The 13,292-nt window shown below is 38.3% G+C and overlaps 1 protein-coding gene across 2 annotated transcripts in view; it reads right to left on the reverse strand.

The window, feature by feature from the left end:
* ADAM10 (ADAM metallopeptidase domain 10) overlaps window positions 1–13,292 on the reverse strand; it is a 157,270-nt gene that overhangs the window by 48,986 nt on the left and 94,992 nt on the right. For both annotated transcript variants that reach the window (NM_001131095.1, XM_063715950.1), the window contains 1 exon segment: window positions 1,338–1,487. In NM_001131095.1, coding sequence (NP_001124567.1) covers window positions 1,338–1,487 — 150 coding nt within the window.

Genomic DNA, 13,292 nt, shown 5'->3' on the forward strand with positions numbered 1-13,292 from the left:
CTGACTTTAATCCTTTTATTGTTGCACATTCTGTAAGCTTTGTTGACCCCTTTCTATATTCTTGGCACTGTTTTAGGCGCTGGGGATATAGTGGTGAACAAAATACAGAAGGTCCCTATAAATTTACAGAGGCTTACTTTAGTAGCAGAAGAAAGCAGGGAGATAATACAAATATAATAAACATACATTCAGATTTTGCTAAATTCTACAAGGAGATAAACGATGATAAACCCAAAAGCATCCGTTTACCTAGCTGACCCCCAACTAAACTTTCTAGCTTCTAAACCACTCTGCAGACAACCTTCCCAACTTCATTTACACAAAGTACTCTTGCTACCATTTATGTGAAAACATGTATGTATACTCTCAAAGTTATTTTCAAAGAAACTGTAAAAACATAAACATAAAACATAAAAGAAGATGGTCAAGTAAAAGCATTAACAATAATCATTTCAAAGGTAGCCCAGGCTGCCACACACTGCTAATGAAATTCCTAACTGCTCATAGCGCTTATTATAAATTCATGCTATTTTGTCTTGAAATTTATTTGTTCCTTGGTAAATCCTACAAAATCTCCTACCTTATTACTATTATGTTTTCCTCACTAGCTTCTCTTCCTCAACCTATTCACCATATACAGATAGCTCCAATTTCTTCTCCTTTGGTTTCATCCTTTCCACATTCAATCTCTCAAGGCTACCCTTCCCTCAAGCTCTAGTTTCACATTTTCAAAATCCTAAGGGAAGAACTACCTAGCTTTTATACATGTTTAAAAGTAAGTTCATCCTCACCACCAAAATGACTCATTTATACTAGTCGTACCTCCATCTTCTCCATTTCAAATCCTTTGAGTCAAAAGTTCATTCATCAAATTCTTACTGGGTACCTTCAACACAAAGGACACTTTGAAGGGCACCCTCAAAATATTTATACTTTAATGAGGGTAGAGAAGACACAATTACAAATAATAATGTAACTTAGAAAGTGCTACATACAATAAAAATACAGAATAAAATTAAATACTTCCAGTTGAAGGATTCCTCCAACTTTCCCTCCTTTAAGACCACTAATGAAAATTCAACTCTCTTTCCAAAGCTAAACTTCAGTGTCATCATCTCCTTCAGGAAATCATTGTCTTACCCCTCTCTTTTGACACCAAAATATCCCAACTGGTCTTTCAGTTATCCACGTACTTATCTTATACATTTTATCACATCACAACTGAAAATACATACTTTTTCCCAAAAAGAGAATACACTAACTTAAATTTTTAAAGGAAAGAATAGGTATTATGAAACAATATAGGAACTACTAAAATAGCGCATAATCATAAATACCTGGGCAATCACAGCTTCTCGCGTTCCATAATATTTAAAGAACAAATGATCAGTCTGAATATAAAGCTGACAAGTATTTTTTTCAGCTGAAGTTGTACGTTTTTTTCTCAGGAGTTCTGGACCATTAGCAGCATGTTCTTCTTGAGGTATCTATACATCAAAAATTAGCATGCTTCAATACTATCATTTTATCTAATTAAGAATACATACTATAAACAATTTCATATTCTGCTTTATATAACACCATAGGTATTTCTGCTGCCATTAAAAGTTCATAAAATCACTTTGTCTCATAATCTTCTCCATATAGATTATTTACCATCTATTCAAGGAACTCCTTCACTTTTAAACATTTTCAAAACATATATTTTAATATGTATTCATTTAAATCTAAAGCAAGTTGTATAATAACTTATAATACTTTGATATCTTCTCTACCTCACATCTAATACCCATCTACCATGAGTTCTGTCAAATTTATCTCCTAAATACCTAAGGTATCTACCCATTATCTCTGGCTCCACCACTCTAGCCCAAGCTACATTACTTCTTACCTAGAGTACTGCAGTAAGATCAGTTTAATCAACCAATAGCCACTAATGGCCTTACATCTCTTCTCCATACTGCAATCTTTTCAAAACGCAAATTTGAATATGTCATCCACCTCAATAATGTATTTCAATGACTTCTATTGCTCTAAAAGATTAAGCCCAATATTCTTTATATGCTCCCCTAAATATCAACATTACACAGCCTCTACTTAACTATCCAGCTTTTCTCATTCCATATTACTTCACAGAGACCCTACTACGTTACCCAACTCTAGCTGTCTGTGGTACAGCTATATAAGCTTTCTTTCCAATCCTCCAACACCGTCTATCTCCTGCCACAGTCTTTGCACACGCTGACACTACCTCTTCTGATCTTGTTAATGGCTTCCTTCTTTCTTTAGACTTCGAGAAGGTCAATTCATTCATTATACCACTCCATAGAACCATATACCAATGTCTCTTACACAGTGCAACCTTACATTTATTTGTGGGATTATTTAATTTCTGTCCACATCCCATTTCACCCACTAGAATGTAAGTTCTGGAAAGAAGAAATTATCTCTGTTTGATCCTCACTGTAATGCTACCACCTAACACAGACTTGGCAGCAAAGAGTAGACACTAAGTATTTCTTTTCTTTTCTTTTTTTTTTGAGACAGAGTCTCACTCTGTCGCCCAGGATGGAGTGCAGTGGTACGATCTTGGCTCCCTGCAAGCTCCGCCTCCCAGGTTCACGCCATTCTCCCGCCTCAGCCTCTGGAGTAGCTGGGACTACCAGCGCCTGCCACCACACCCGGCTAATTTTGTTTTTTAATTTTTAGTAGAGACGGGTTTTCACCATGTTAGCCAAGATGGTCTCAATCTCCTGACCTCGTGATCCGCCCACCCCGGCCTCCCAAAGTGCTAGGAATACAGGCATGAGCCACCACGCCCACCAAGTATTTCTTTTGAGAGTCTCACTCTGTTACCCAGGCTGGAGTGCAGTGGCATGATCACAGCTCAATGCAGGCTTAAACTGCTGGCTCAAACAATCCTCCCGCCTAAGCCTCCCAAGTAGCTGGGACTACAAGCATGTATCACCATGCCTGGCTAATTTTTTAATTTTTTTGTAGAGACGGAGGTCTTCCTATGTTGCCCAGGCTGGTCATGAGCTCCTGGTCTCAAGTAATCCTCCTATCTCAGCTTCCCGAAGTACTGGGATTACAGGCATAAGCCACTGTGCCTGGCCTCAATTAAGTATTTCTTCAAAGAGTTACCACTGCTATTGAATCCAAAGAGTCAAACATTTGTAAACACCTAAAAGGATCATCTTAAGTATTTTTGATGGCACAGTAATATAGAACTCAAATTGAATTTTAAGTCACAATTTCTTCTTCCTTGACATTTCCTTCTCCCTTAATAATTCCATATGAACATACACAAAATGAAAAATTTGTATTATATCCCAAACACACAAAAAAGGGTAACTATCTGAAATGATGGAAATGTTTATTTGCTTCACTATAGTAACCATTTTGACTATCTTATATATATCCCATAACATCATGTAATATACCTGATATATACACAATAAAACTTATTTTTAAAACAATTTGTATTATAGATGGGTACCAATACTACTGAAATAGTGTAACATTTGGGGGAACTGTCCCCAAAGCCTACCTTGAATACTGTTCTACTCAGGATTTTCATTTAGATGGTCTCCAGGTCCTCAGTTTACACAGTTTGTAAATGACTCAAACATTGAGAAGTATTTCAAACCCACGTTATTTGTGAAATGCAGTTTATATTTACAATCATGTTATTCCACACAAAAAGGAATTTATCTTAGCTAATGGTGAAGTTTTATATGTGAAAGATTTTCTACTCCAGACCAAAGAAAAAAAAAACTGGATGCTTTAATGTGAAAATTCTATTTAAAGAAAGGTTTTAAATAAGAAATCAGTCTGAAATATGAAAAAGTGTCCCAAGCAGAAAAATTAACATAAAGGTGTTCAAGTTTATTAATCAAGTAGTTCAGCTCTCCCATATCTTTACTGGGTTTTATTTTTTGTACACCTATTTTCTTATTTATCATATGATTTTTCTATTATTCCTTCCAGTTTTGTCAACTTTTGCCTTATATACTCTGAAGTTATAATATTATGGACATACAAATTAAAGGGTGGTATAACATAATGGAGAACTAAACTTTTTATCATTATGATATATCTATTTTACTAATGCTTCTTTTGCCTTAAAATCTACTTGCGCTTATAATAGATATATTTTTGTTAAAGTCATCAAATTTTACATCTTGTACCGTTTTACTTTCTATCTTTCTGCATCCTTATATTTTAGGAGCAGTTTTTGTAAAACAGTTTGTGGAGTTTTGTTGCTGTTAAATCCAATCTGATAATCTTTATCTTTTAATCAGTGCATTTAATCCATTTACCTTTAATATAATTACAGATATTTTGGGGTTTAAATCTCCAATTTTATTATCTTCTATTTGTCCTGCCTGTTCAATATTCTTCTTTATCTTCTTTCTTGCCTTGTTTTGGATTTTGAATTTTTATTCCAGTCATTCCCCCATTAGCTTGTTAGTTATATATTTTGCTAATACTTGACTTACCAATATCAAATATAAATTATAACATTTACTTGTTCCTAGAAAAGAACCTCAGAACACTTAAATTACATTTTTCTCACTCCAGTATTAACTCCCTCTATATCCACATACACAACATACAAATATATACCACCCTACAAGTCTTTACTATTAGTGCTTTGTAGTATACAGTCAATATTCACTTAAAATTATCTAAATGTGTTCTTTATTCAATACTTCATCTGCAAGTTAGCATTTGAGCCCATAATCTTTTCACCAGGAAAAAACCTACTTTTAGTGTGTCAGATGGTTATATATTCCATTTGAAATGTGTTAATTTTACTTTTATCTATTTTTCTGAGTACAGCATCCTAGAGGATGGCAGTTTCTCTGTTTCAGCATATCCTACTGTCTTTTGGTTTCAACTGCTTCCAATGAGAAATGAGCTGCCATGTTTACTGTTGCTTCTTTAAGAGTGATTAAACTTTTTCTCACTGGCTGCTTTTAAGATTATATCTTTGGCTTTCAGACTTCTCAAATAATGTGCTATGGTATTAGGGCAGGATAAATTATAGCATTTATCTTGCCCTAATTACAGGGCTTAATGAATTTGTTGTTTGATATCTCTCTGTTACATTTGAAAAATTCTCAGCCATTACCTGTCCTTATTTGACTCTCCATTTTCCTCCTTCTAGGACATCAATTACATAATACATATATCAGACCTTCTGAATGTATCATCTATTTCTCTTATGCTCTTTTCTGTATTTTCCATCCTTTTCTTAGCAGTTTGCTCTATTTTCTTATACTATCCAAATCTAAATCCATCAAATTCCTAATTTTTGTTAACATTTGTCAATTCTAAATTTCCCATCAAGTTCTTTTGTTAATTTTCAATTTTCTGCTAAAATTTTAAATTTAGTCTTTATGACTTGAATATATTAAAGTCTGTGTCAGATAATTTTCTTATCCAGGTACCATTTCCTTTGTCGGTTGACTCTCTTGTTCTTCCATCATGTTGTTTTATTTGTTCACATACTGGTTATATTGAACTGAGTGCTAGGCTATGTATATGGATAACCACAGATTTGATGTGAGGTTGTGATTGACACCTGTCTCAAAAGATTTACTTTCACTTCTGGTAAGCAGAGTTACGCTTGGTGCACTAGTAATCCTGGATCACCTTAATCCAATCAGGGACTGAGATGTGGTGTGAAACTTTAATCCCTGTGAGGAGAGATTGAACATTTTATAATTTATATCCTTATTCTTAGGTAGTAGTCCTTCAAGATCCCAACCAAAAGCTCTTCTGGGCAGATCCTAAACAATATTTTCATCCTCAGCCTCATGTGTCTGCACAGTTCTACTCTCCCTCTCAGTCTCGCAGCTACCTCCTCAGAAACTCAAAGACACACCTGGAGAAAAGGTAGAACCAAATACCAGGATCACCATTCTAGGTGTATACTTTTTTCTGAAATCTTGATCGCATACTACTTCAAAGTCATGTTATCTTTCCAGTGCCTTCAAACAAATACACACAAATATATAAAACACATATATGGAATATACATACACATATATTTTTTAAAGATTTTTATTTTCAGGCCAGGTTGCTTTATATTAGTTGTACTAATCTGTTGTTCTGTACTTCTTAAAAACAATTCTTTATTAATTTTATACATTGTGAATGCATAAAATTTTATACAAAGTTTATAACTTGTCTTCACTTTAAGGTGTCTTTTATTTTTAATATTCATATAATGAAATATATTCATCTTTTTTATACTGAAAAGTCTTACATATTCAAAACGTTTCTCCAGATCAAAATCCAAAATATTTTATATCTTTTGTGAAGTGTCTTTTCAAATGTTTTGCCCATTATCTATTAAATTTTTTTATTTTTTATTTTTAAATTTTGTGGGTACATAGGTGTATATATTTATGGGGTACATAAGATACATAATACTTTGATAGGAATGCAGTGTGTAAATCACATCATGTTAAATGGGGAGTCCATCCCCTCAAGCATTTATCCTTTTTGTTACAAAAAACACAATTACACTCTTTTAGTTATTTTAAAATGTACAATTTAATTATTATTGACTATAGTTGCCCTGCTGTGCTTTCAAATACTAGGTCTTATTCATTCTTTCTAACATGTTTTTGTGCCCATTAACCATCCCCACTTCCCCCACCACTGCTCTAATACTCATTGCACCCTCTGGTAACCATCCTTCTACTCTCTATCTCCATGAGTTCAATTGTTTTAAAGTTTAGCTCCGACAAATGTGAAGTTTGTCTTTCTGTGCCTAGCTTATTGCACTTAACATAATGACCTCCAGTTCCATCCAAGTTGTCGCAAATTACAGAATCTAATTCTGTTTTATGGCTAAATAGTACTCCATTGTGTATATGTACCACATTTTCTTTATCCATTCATCTATTAATGGACACTTAGGCTGCTTCCACATCTTGGCTATTGTTAACAGTGCAGCAACAAACATGTGAGTGCAGCTATCTCTATGATATATCTCTTCAGGTAGATGTGCAGCAGTGGGATTGCTGGATTATGGTAGTTCTATTTTTAGTTTTTTGAGGAACCTCCAAACTATTCTCCATAGTAATTGTACTAATTTGCATTCCCACCAACAGTGTGTGGCGGTTTCCTTTTCCCCACATCCTCACCAGCATTTGTTATTGCCTGTCTTTTGGATAAAAGCCATTTTTACTGGGGTGAGACGGTATCTCATTGTAATTTTTATTTGCATTTCTCCGAGGATCAATGATGTTGAGCAGCTTTTCATATGCGTGTTTGCCATTTGTATGCCTTCTTTTAGGAAATGTCTATTCAGATCTTTTGCCCATTTTTTAATCAGATTAGATTTTTTCCTATAGAGTTATTTCAGCTCCTTATATATTCTGGTTATTAATCCCTTGTCAGACAAGTAGTGTGCAAATATTTTCTCCCATTCTATGGGTTGTCTCTTCACTTTAATTGTATCCTTTGCCGAGCCAAAGCTTTTAACTTCATGTGATCCCATTTGTCCATTTTTGCTTTGGTTGCCTGTGCTTATGGGGTTTTACTCAAGAAATTTTTGTCCACATGAAAGTGGGGAGTTTTTTCAATGTTTTCTTGTAGCAGTCTCACACTTGAGCACTTAAATTTAAGTCTTAATTCATTTTGATTTGGTTTTTGTATATGGTGAGAAATAGAGGTCTAGTTTCATTCCTCTGCATATGGATATCCAGTTTTCCCAGCACCATTTATTGAAGACATTGTCTTTACCCCAATGTATGTTTTTGGCACCATTGTAAAAAATGCACTGTAGGTGTATCAATTTGTTTCTGAGGTCTCTATTCTGTTCCATGGGTCTATGTGTCTGTTTACATGCCACTACCATGTTGTTTGGTTACTATAGCTCTACAGTATAATCTGAAGTCAGGTAATATGACTCCTCCAATTTTGTTCTTTTTTTTTTTTTTTTAAGTATTTATTGATCATTCTTGGGTGTTTCTCGGAGAGGGGGATATGGCAGGGTCATAGGACAATAGTGGAGAGAAGGTCAGCAGATAAACACATGAACAAAGGTCTCTGATTTTCCTAGGCAGAAGTCCCTGCGGCCTTCCGCAGTGTTTGTGTCCCTGGGTACTTGAGATTAGGGAGTGGTGATGACTCTTAATGAGCATGCTGCCTTCAAGCATCTGTTTAACAAAGCACATCTTGCACCGCCCTTAATCCATTTAACCCTGAGTTGACACAGCACATGTTTCAGAGAGCACGGGGCTGGGGCCATAGATCAACAGCATCCCAAGGCAGAAGAATTTCTCCTAGTACAGAACAAAATGGAGTCTCCTATGCCTACTTCTTTCTACTCAGACACAGTAACAATCTGATCTCTCTTTCTTTTCCCCACATTTCCCCCTTTTCTTTTCAACAAAACCGCCATTGTCATCATGGCCCGTTCTCGATGGTCGCTGTCTCTTCGGAGCTGTTGGGTACACCTCCCAGACGGGGCGGCCAGGCAGAGGCGCTCCTCACCTCCCAGACCGGGCAGCCGGGCAGAGGCGCTCCTCACTTCCTCCCAGATGGGGCGGCCGGGTAGAGGCGTTCCTCACTTCCTCCCAGACGGGGTGGCAGCCAGGCAGAGGCGCTCCTCACCTCCCAGACGATGGGCAGCCAGGCAGAGGAACTCCACACCTCCCAGACGGGGCGGCCGGGAAGAGGCGCTCCTCACCTCCCAGACGGGGCGGCTGGGCAGAGGCGCTCCTCACTTCCTCCCAGACGGGGTGGCGGCCAGGCAGAGGCACTCCTCACCTCCCAGACGGGGCGGCCGGGAAGAGGCGCTCCTCACCTCCCAGACGGGGAGGCCGGGAAGAGGCGCTCCTCACCTCCCAGACAGGGCAGCCGGGCAGAGGCGCTCCTCACTTCCCAGATGTGGCGGCCAGGCAGAGGTGCTCCTCACTTCCCAGACGATGGGCGGCCGGGCAGAGGCGCTCCTCACTTCTCAGACAATGGGCGGGCGGGCAGAGGCCCTCCTCACTTCCCAGACAATGGGCGGCCAGGCAGAGGCGCTCCTCGCCTCCCAGATGGGGTGGCCGGGCAGAGGAGCTCCTCACATCCCAGACGATGGGCGGCCAGGCAGAGACACTCCTCACTTCCTAGATGGGGTGGTGGCCAGGCAGAGGCTGTAATCTTAGCACTTTGGGAGGCCAAGGCAGGCAGCTGGGAGGTGGAGGTTGTAGCGAGCCGAGATCATGCCACTGCACTTCAGCCTGGGCAACATTGAGCACTGAGTGAACGAGACTCCGTCTGCAATCCCAGCACCTCGGGAGGCCGAGGCGGGCAGATCACTGGAGGCCAGGAGCTGGAGACCAGCCCAGTCAACACGGCGAAACCCCGTCTCCACCAAAAATACAAAAACCAGTCAGGCTTGGCGGCGCGCGCCTGTAATCCCAGGCACTCGGCGGGCCCAGGCAGGAAAATCACAGGAGCCCGAGGCAGGGAGGCTGCAGCGAGCCGAGATCACGGCAGTACAGTCCAGCTTCGGCAACAGAGGGAGACTGAAGAAAGGAGGAGAGTGAGACCAAAGAAAGGGTGGAGGGAGAGGGAGGGAGGGGGGGAGAGGGGGAGAGGGGGAGGGGGGAGAGGGGGAGGGGGGAGAGGGGGAGAGGGCCAATTTTGTTCTTTTTCCTCAGGATAGCATTGGTTATTCTGAGTTTCTTCTGGTTCCATAAAACATTTCAAATGGCTTTTTCTATTTCTGTGAAGAATGACAATGGTATTTTGGTAAAAATTGCATTGCTTTTTGTAATATGAACATTTTAACAACACTGATTCTTCCGATATATGAACACAGAATATCTTTCCATTTTTTTGTGTCTTCTTCGATTTCTTTCACAGTGTTTTATACCCTTCATTGTAGAGATCTTTTACTTCTTTGGTTAATTCCTAGGTATGTAATTTTATTTGTGGCTATTGCAAATGGGATTGCTTTTCTTTTTCAGACTGTTTGTTGTTGGAAACAACAGTAGAAATGCTACTGATTTTTGTATGTTGATTTTGTATCCTGCAACTTTACTGTATTTATCAGTTCTAATAGTTTTTTGGTGGAGTCTACAGGTTTTTCCAAATATAAGATTATATCATCTGCAAACAAGGATATTTTGACTTCGTTTCCAATTTGGGTGCACTTTATTTCTCTCACTTCTCTGATTGCTCTAGCTAGGACTTCCAGTACTATGCTGAGTAACAGTGCTGAAATAAGGCATCCTCGTGTTCCCAATCTTAGAAAAAAGGCTTTCAGTTTTTGCCCATTCGGTATGATACTAGCTATGGATTCACTGTACATCACTTTTATTATGTTGAGATACGTACCTTCCATACGCAATTTTTTGAGCATTTTTATCAGGAAGGGATGTTGAATTTTATCAAATGCTTTTTCAGCATCAATTGAAATGATCGTGTAACTTTTGTCCTTCATTCCATTATAATGTATCGCACTGACTGATTTGCATACGTTGAACCATTCTTGCATCCCTGGGATAAATACCACTTAGTCATGATGAATGATCTTTTTCATGAATTGCTAAATTCAGTTTGCTAGTATTTTGTTGATAATTTTTCCACCAATATTCATGAGACATAATGGCCTGTCATTTTCTTTTTTTGCTGCCTTTATCTGATTTTGGTATCCGAGTAATACTGGCCTCCTAGAATGAGTTTGAAGTTTTCCCTCCTCCTCTATTTTTTGCAATAGTTTCAGTACAAGTGGTATTAGTTATATTTTAAATATTTGGTAGATTTCAACAGTGAAGCCACTGGGTCCCAGACTTTTCTTTGTTATTGGTCTGTTCAGGTTTTGAACATCATGACTCATTTTTGGTAGGTTGTATGGGTCTAAGAATGTATCCATTTTCTCTACATTTTGCAATTTATTGGCATATAGTTGCTCAAAGTACCCACTAATGATCCTTTGAATTTCATCTATACCACTTGTGATGTCTCCTTTTTCATCTCTGATTTTATTTATTTAGGTCTTTTTTTTTTTTTTTTCTTAGTCTGGCTAAAAGTTTGTCAATTTTGTTTATGATTTCAAAAAGCAACTTTTTGTTTCTTTGATCTTTTATATTGTCTTCATTTCTATTTCATTTACTTCTGCTCTGATCTTTATTTCTTTTCTTCTACTGATTTTGGGTTTGGTTTGCTCTTGCAAAATACATCATTAGTGTATTTATTTGAAGTTTTCTTTCTGGATGCAGGCATTTATAGCTATATAAACTTTCCTTTTAGTACTGCTTTTACTGTATCCTACAGGTTTTGGTATGTTGTGTTTTCTTTGTTTTTTGAGACAGCGTCTCCCTCTGTTGCCCAGGCTGCAGTACAGTGGCACAATCTTTCTCACCACAACTTCCTCCTCCTGGCTTCAAGCAATCCTCCTGCCTCAGTCACCCAAGGACCTGGGACTACAGGCATGCACCACCACATCTGGCTAATTTTTAAACCTTTTATAAAAGAAAAGGTCTCACTATAGACCCCAGGCTGGTCTCAAATTCCTGGGCTCAAATGGAATTACAGACATGAGCCACCACTCCTAGCCAGTAAGTTGTGTTTCCATTATCATTTGCTTCAAGAAATTTTCCAATTTTCTTTTTAATTTTTTCACTCACCTATTGGTCATTCAGGAGCATATTGTTTACTTTCCATGTGATTGTATAGTTTCAAAGACTCCTTTTGTTATTGATTTCTAGTTTTATTCGAGTGTAGTCAGAGAAGATACCTGATATTATTTCAATTTTTTGAATGTTTGAAGACTTGTTTTATAACCAAACATATGGTCTATTCTTGAGAATGATCTAGGTGCTGAGGAGAAAAAAATATGTATTCTGCAGCCATTGGATGAAATGGTCTATAAATACCTATTAGGTCCATTTGTTCTATACTGCAGATTAAGTCTGATGTTTCTTCATTGATTTTCTGTCTGGAAGGTCTATCCATTGCTGAAAGTGGGGTATTGAAGTCTCCAGCTATTACTGTATTGAAGTCTATCTCTCTCTCTTTAGCTCCAATAATATTTGCTTTATATATCTGGGTGTTCCAGTGTTGGGTGCATATATGTATTAGTCCATTTTTGCATTGTTATAAAGAAATAACTGAGTAATTTATCAAGAAAAGAGTTTTAATTGGCTCATGGTTCTGCAGACTTTACAGGAAGCATGGTGCTGGCATCCGCTTGGCTTCTAGAGAGGTCTCAGGAAGCTTATAAGCATGGGCAGAAGGTGAAGGGGGAGCAGACACATGACATGCTGGAAGCAGGAGCAAGCAAGAGTGTCTGTGGGGGGAGATGCCACACACTTCCAAACCACCAATCTCATGAGAACTCACTATCACAAAAACTGCACCAAGCCATGGGGGATCTGCGCCCATGATCCAAACACCTCCCACCAGGTCCCACCTCCAGCACTGAGGATTACAATTCAACAGAAGGTTTGGGCAGAGACAAATATCCAAACTATATTAATATATATTTACAGTTGTTAAATCCTCTTGCTGAATTGATTCCTTTGCATACATACATACATACATACATATATATATATATATATATTTTTTTTTTTTTTTTTTTGAGACAGAGTCTTGTTCTGTCACCCAGACTGGAGTGCAGTGGCCCGATCTCAGCTCACTGCACCCTCCACCTCCTGGGTTCAAGTGATTCTCCTGCCTCAGCCTCCCGAGTAGCTGGGATTACAGATGCCCACCACCACACCCAGCTAATTTTTGTATTTTTAATAGAGACAGGATTCCGCCATGTTGGCCAGGCTGGTCTTAAACCCCTGGCCTCAGGTGATCCGCACACCTCAGCCTCCCAAACTGCTGAGATTACAGGCTTGAGCTACCAGGCCCGGCCCCCTTTATAATTATATAGTGATTGTCTTTGTCTCTTACAGTTTTTGTCCTGAAATCTATTTTGACTGATACAAGTAAAGCTACTCCTGCTCTTCTGGTTTCCACTGGGATGGAATATCTTTTTCCACCATTTTATTTTCAGTCTATGTGTATCTTTACAGGTGAAATGTGTTTCTTGTATGCAATAGATCATTGGATCTTTGGGGTTTTTTAATCCATTTAGCTACTCTATGTCTTTTGATTAGAGACTTTGGTCCATTAACATTCAATGTTATTACTGATAAGTAAGGACTTACTCCTGCCACTTTGTTATTTGTTTTCTGGTTGTTTTGCAGCCTTCTCTTCCTTCTTTCCTTCCTGTCTTCCCTCTAGTGAAGCTGATTTTCTCTGGTGGTATGATTTAATTTTAT

The sequence above is a fragment of the Pongo abelii genome, chromosome 16 (genome assembly GCF_028885655.2).
Source record: "Pongo abelii isolate AG06213 chromosome 16, NHGRI_mPonAbe1-v2.0_pri, whole genome shotgun sequence".
Classification (NCBI taxonomy): Eukaryota; Metazoa; Chordata; class Mammalia; order Primates; family Hominidae; genus Pongo; species Pongo abelii.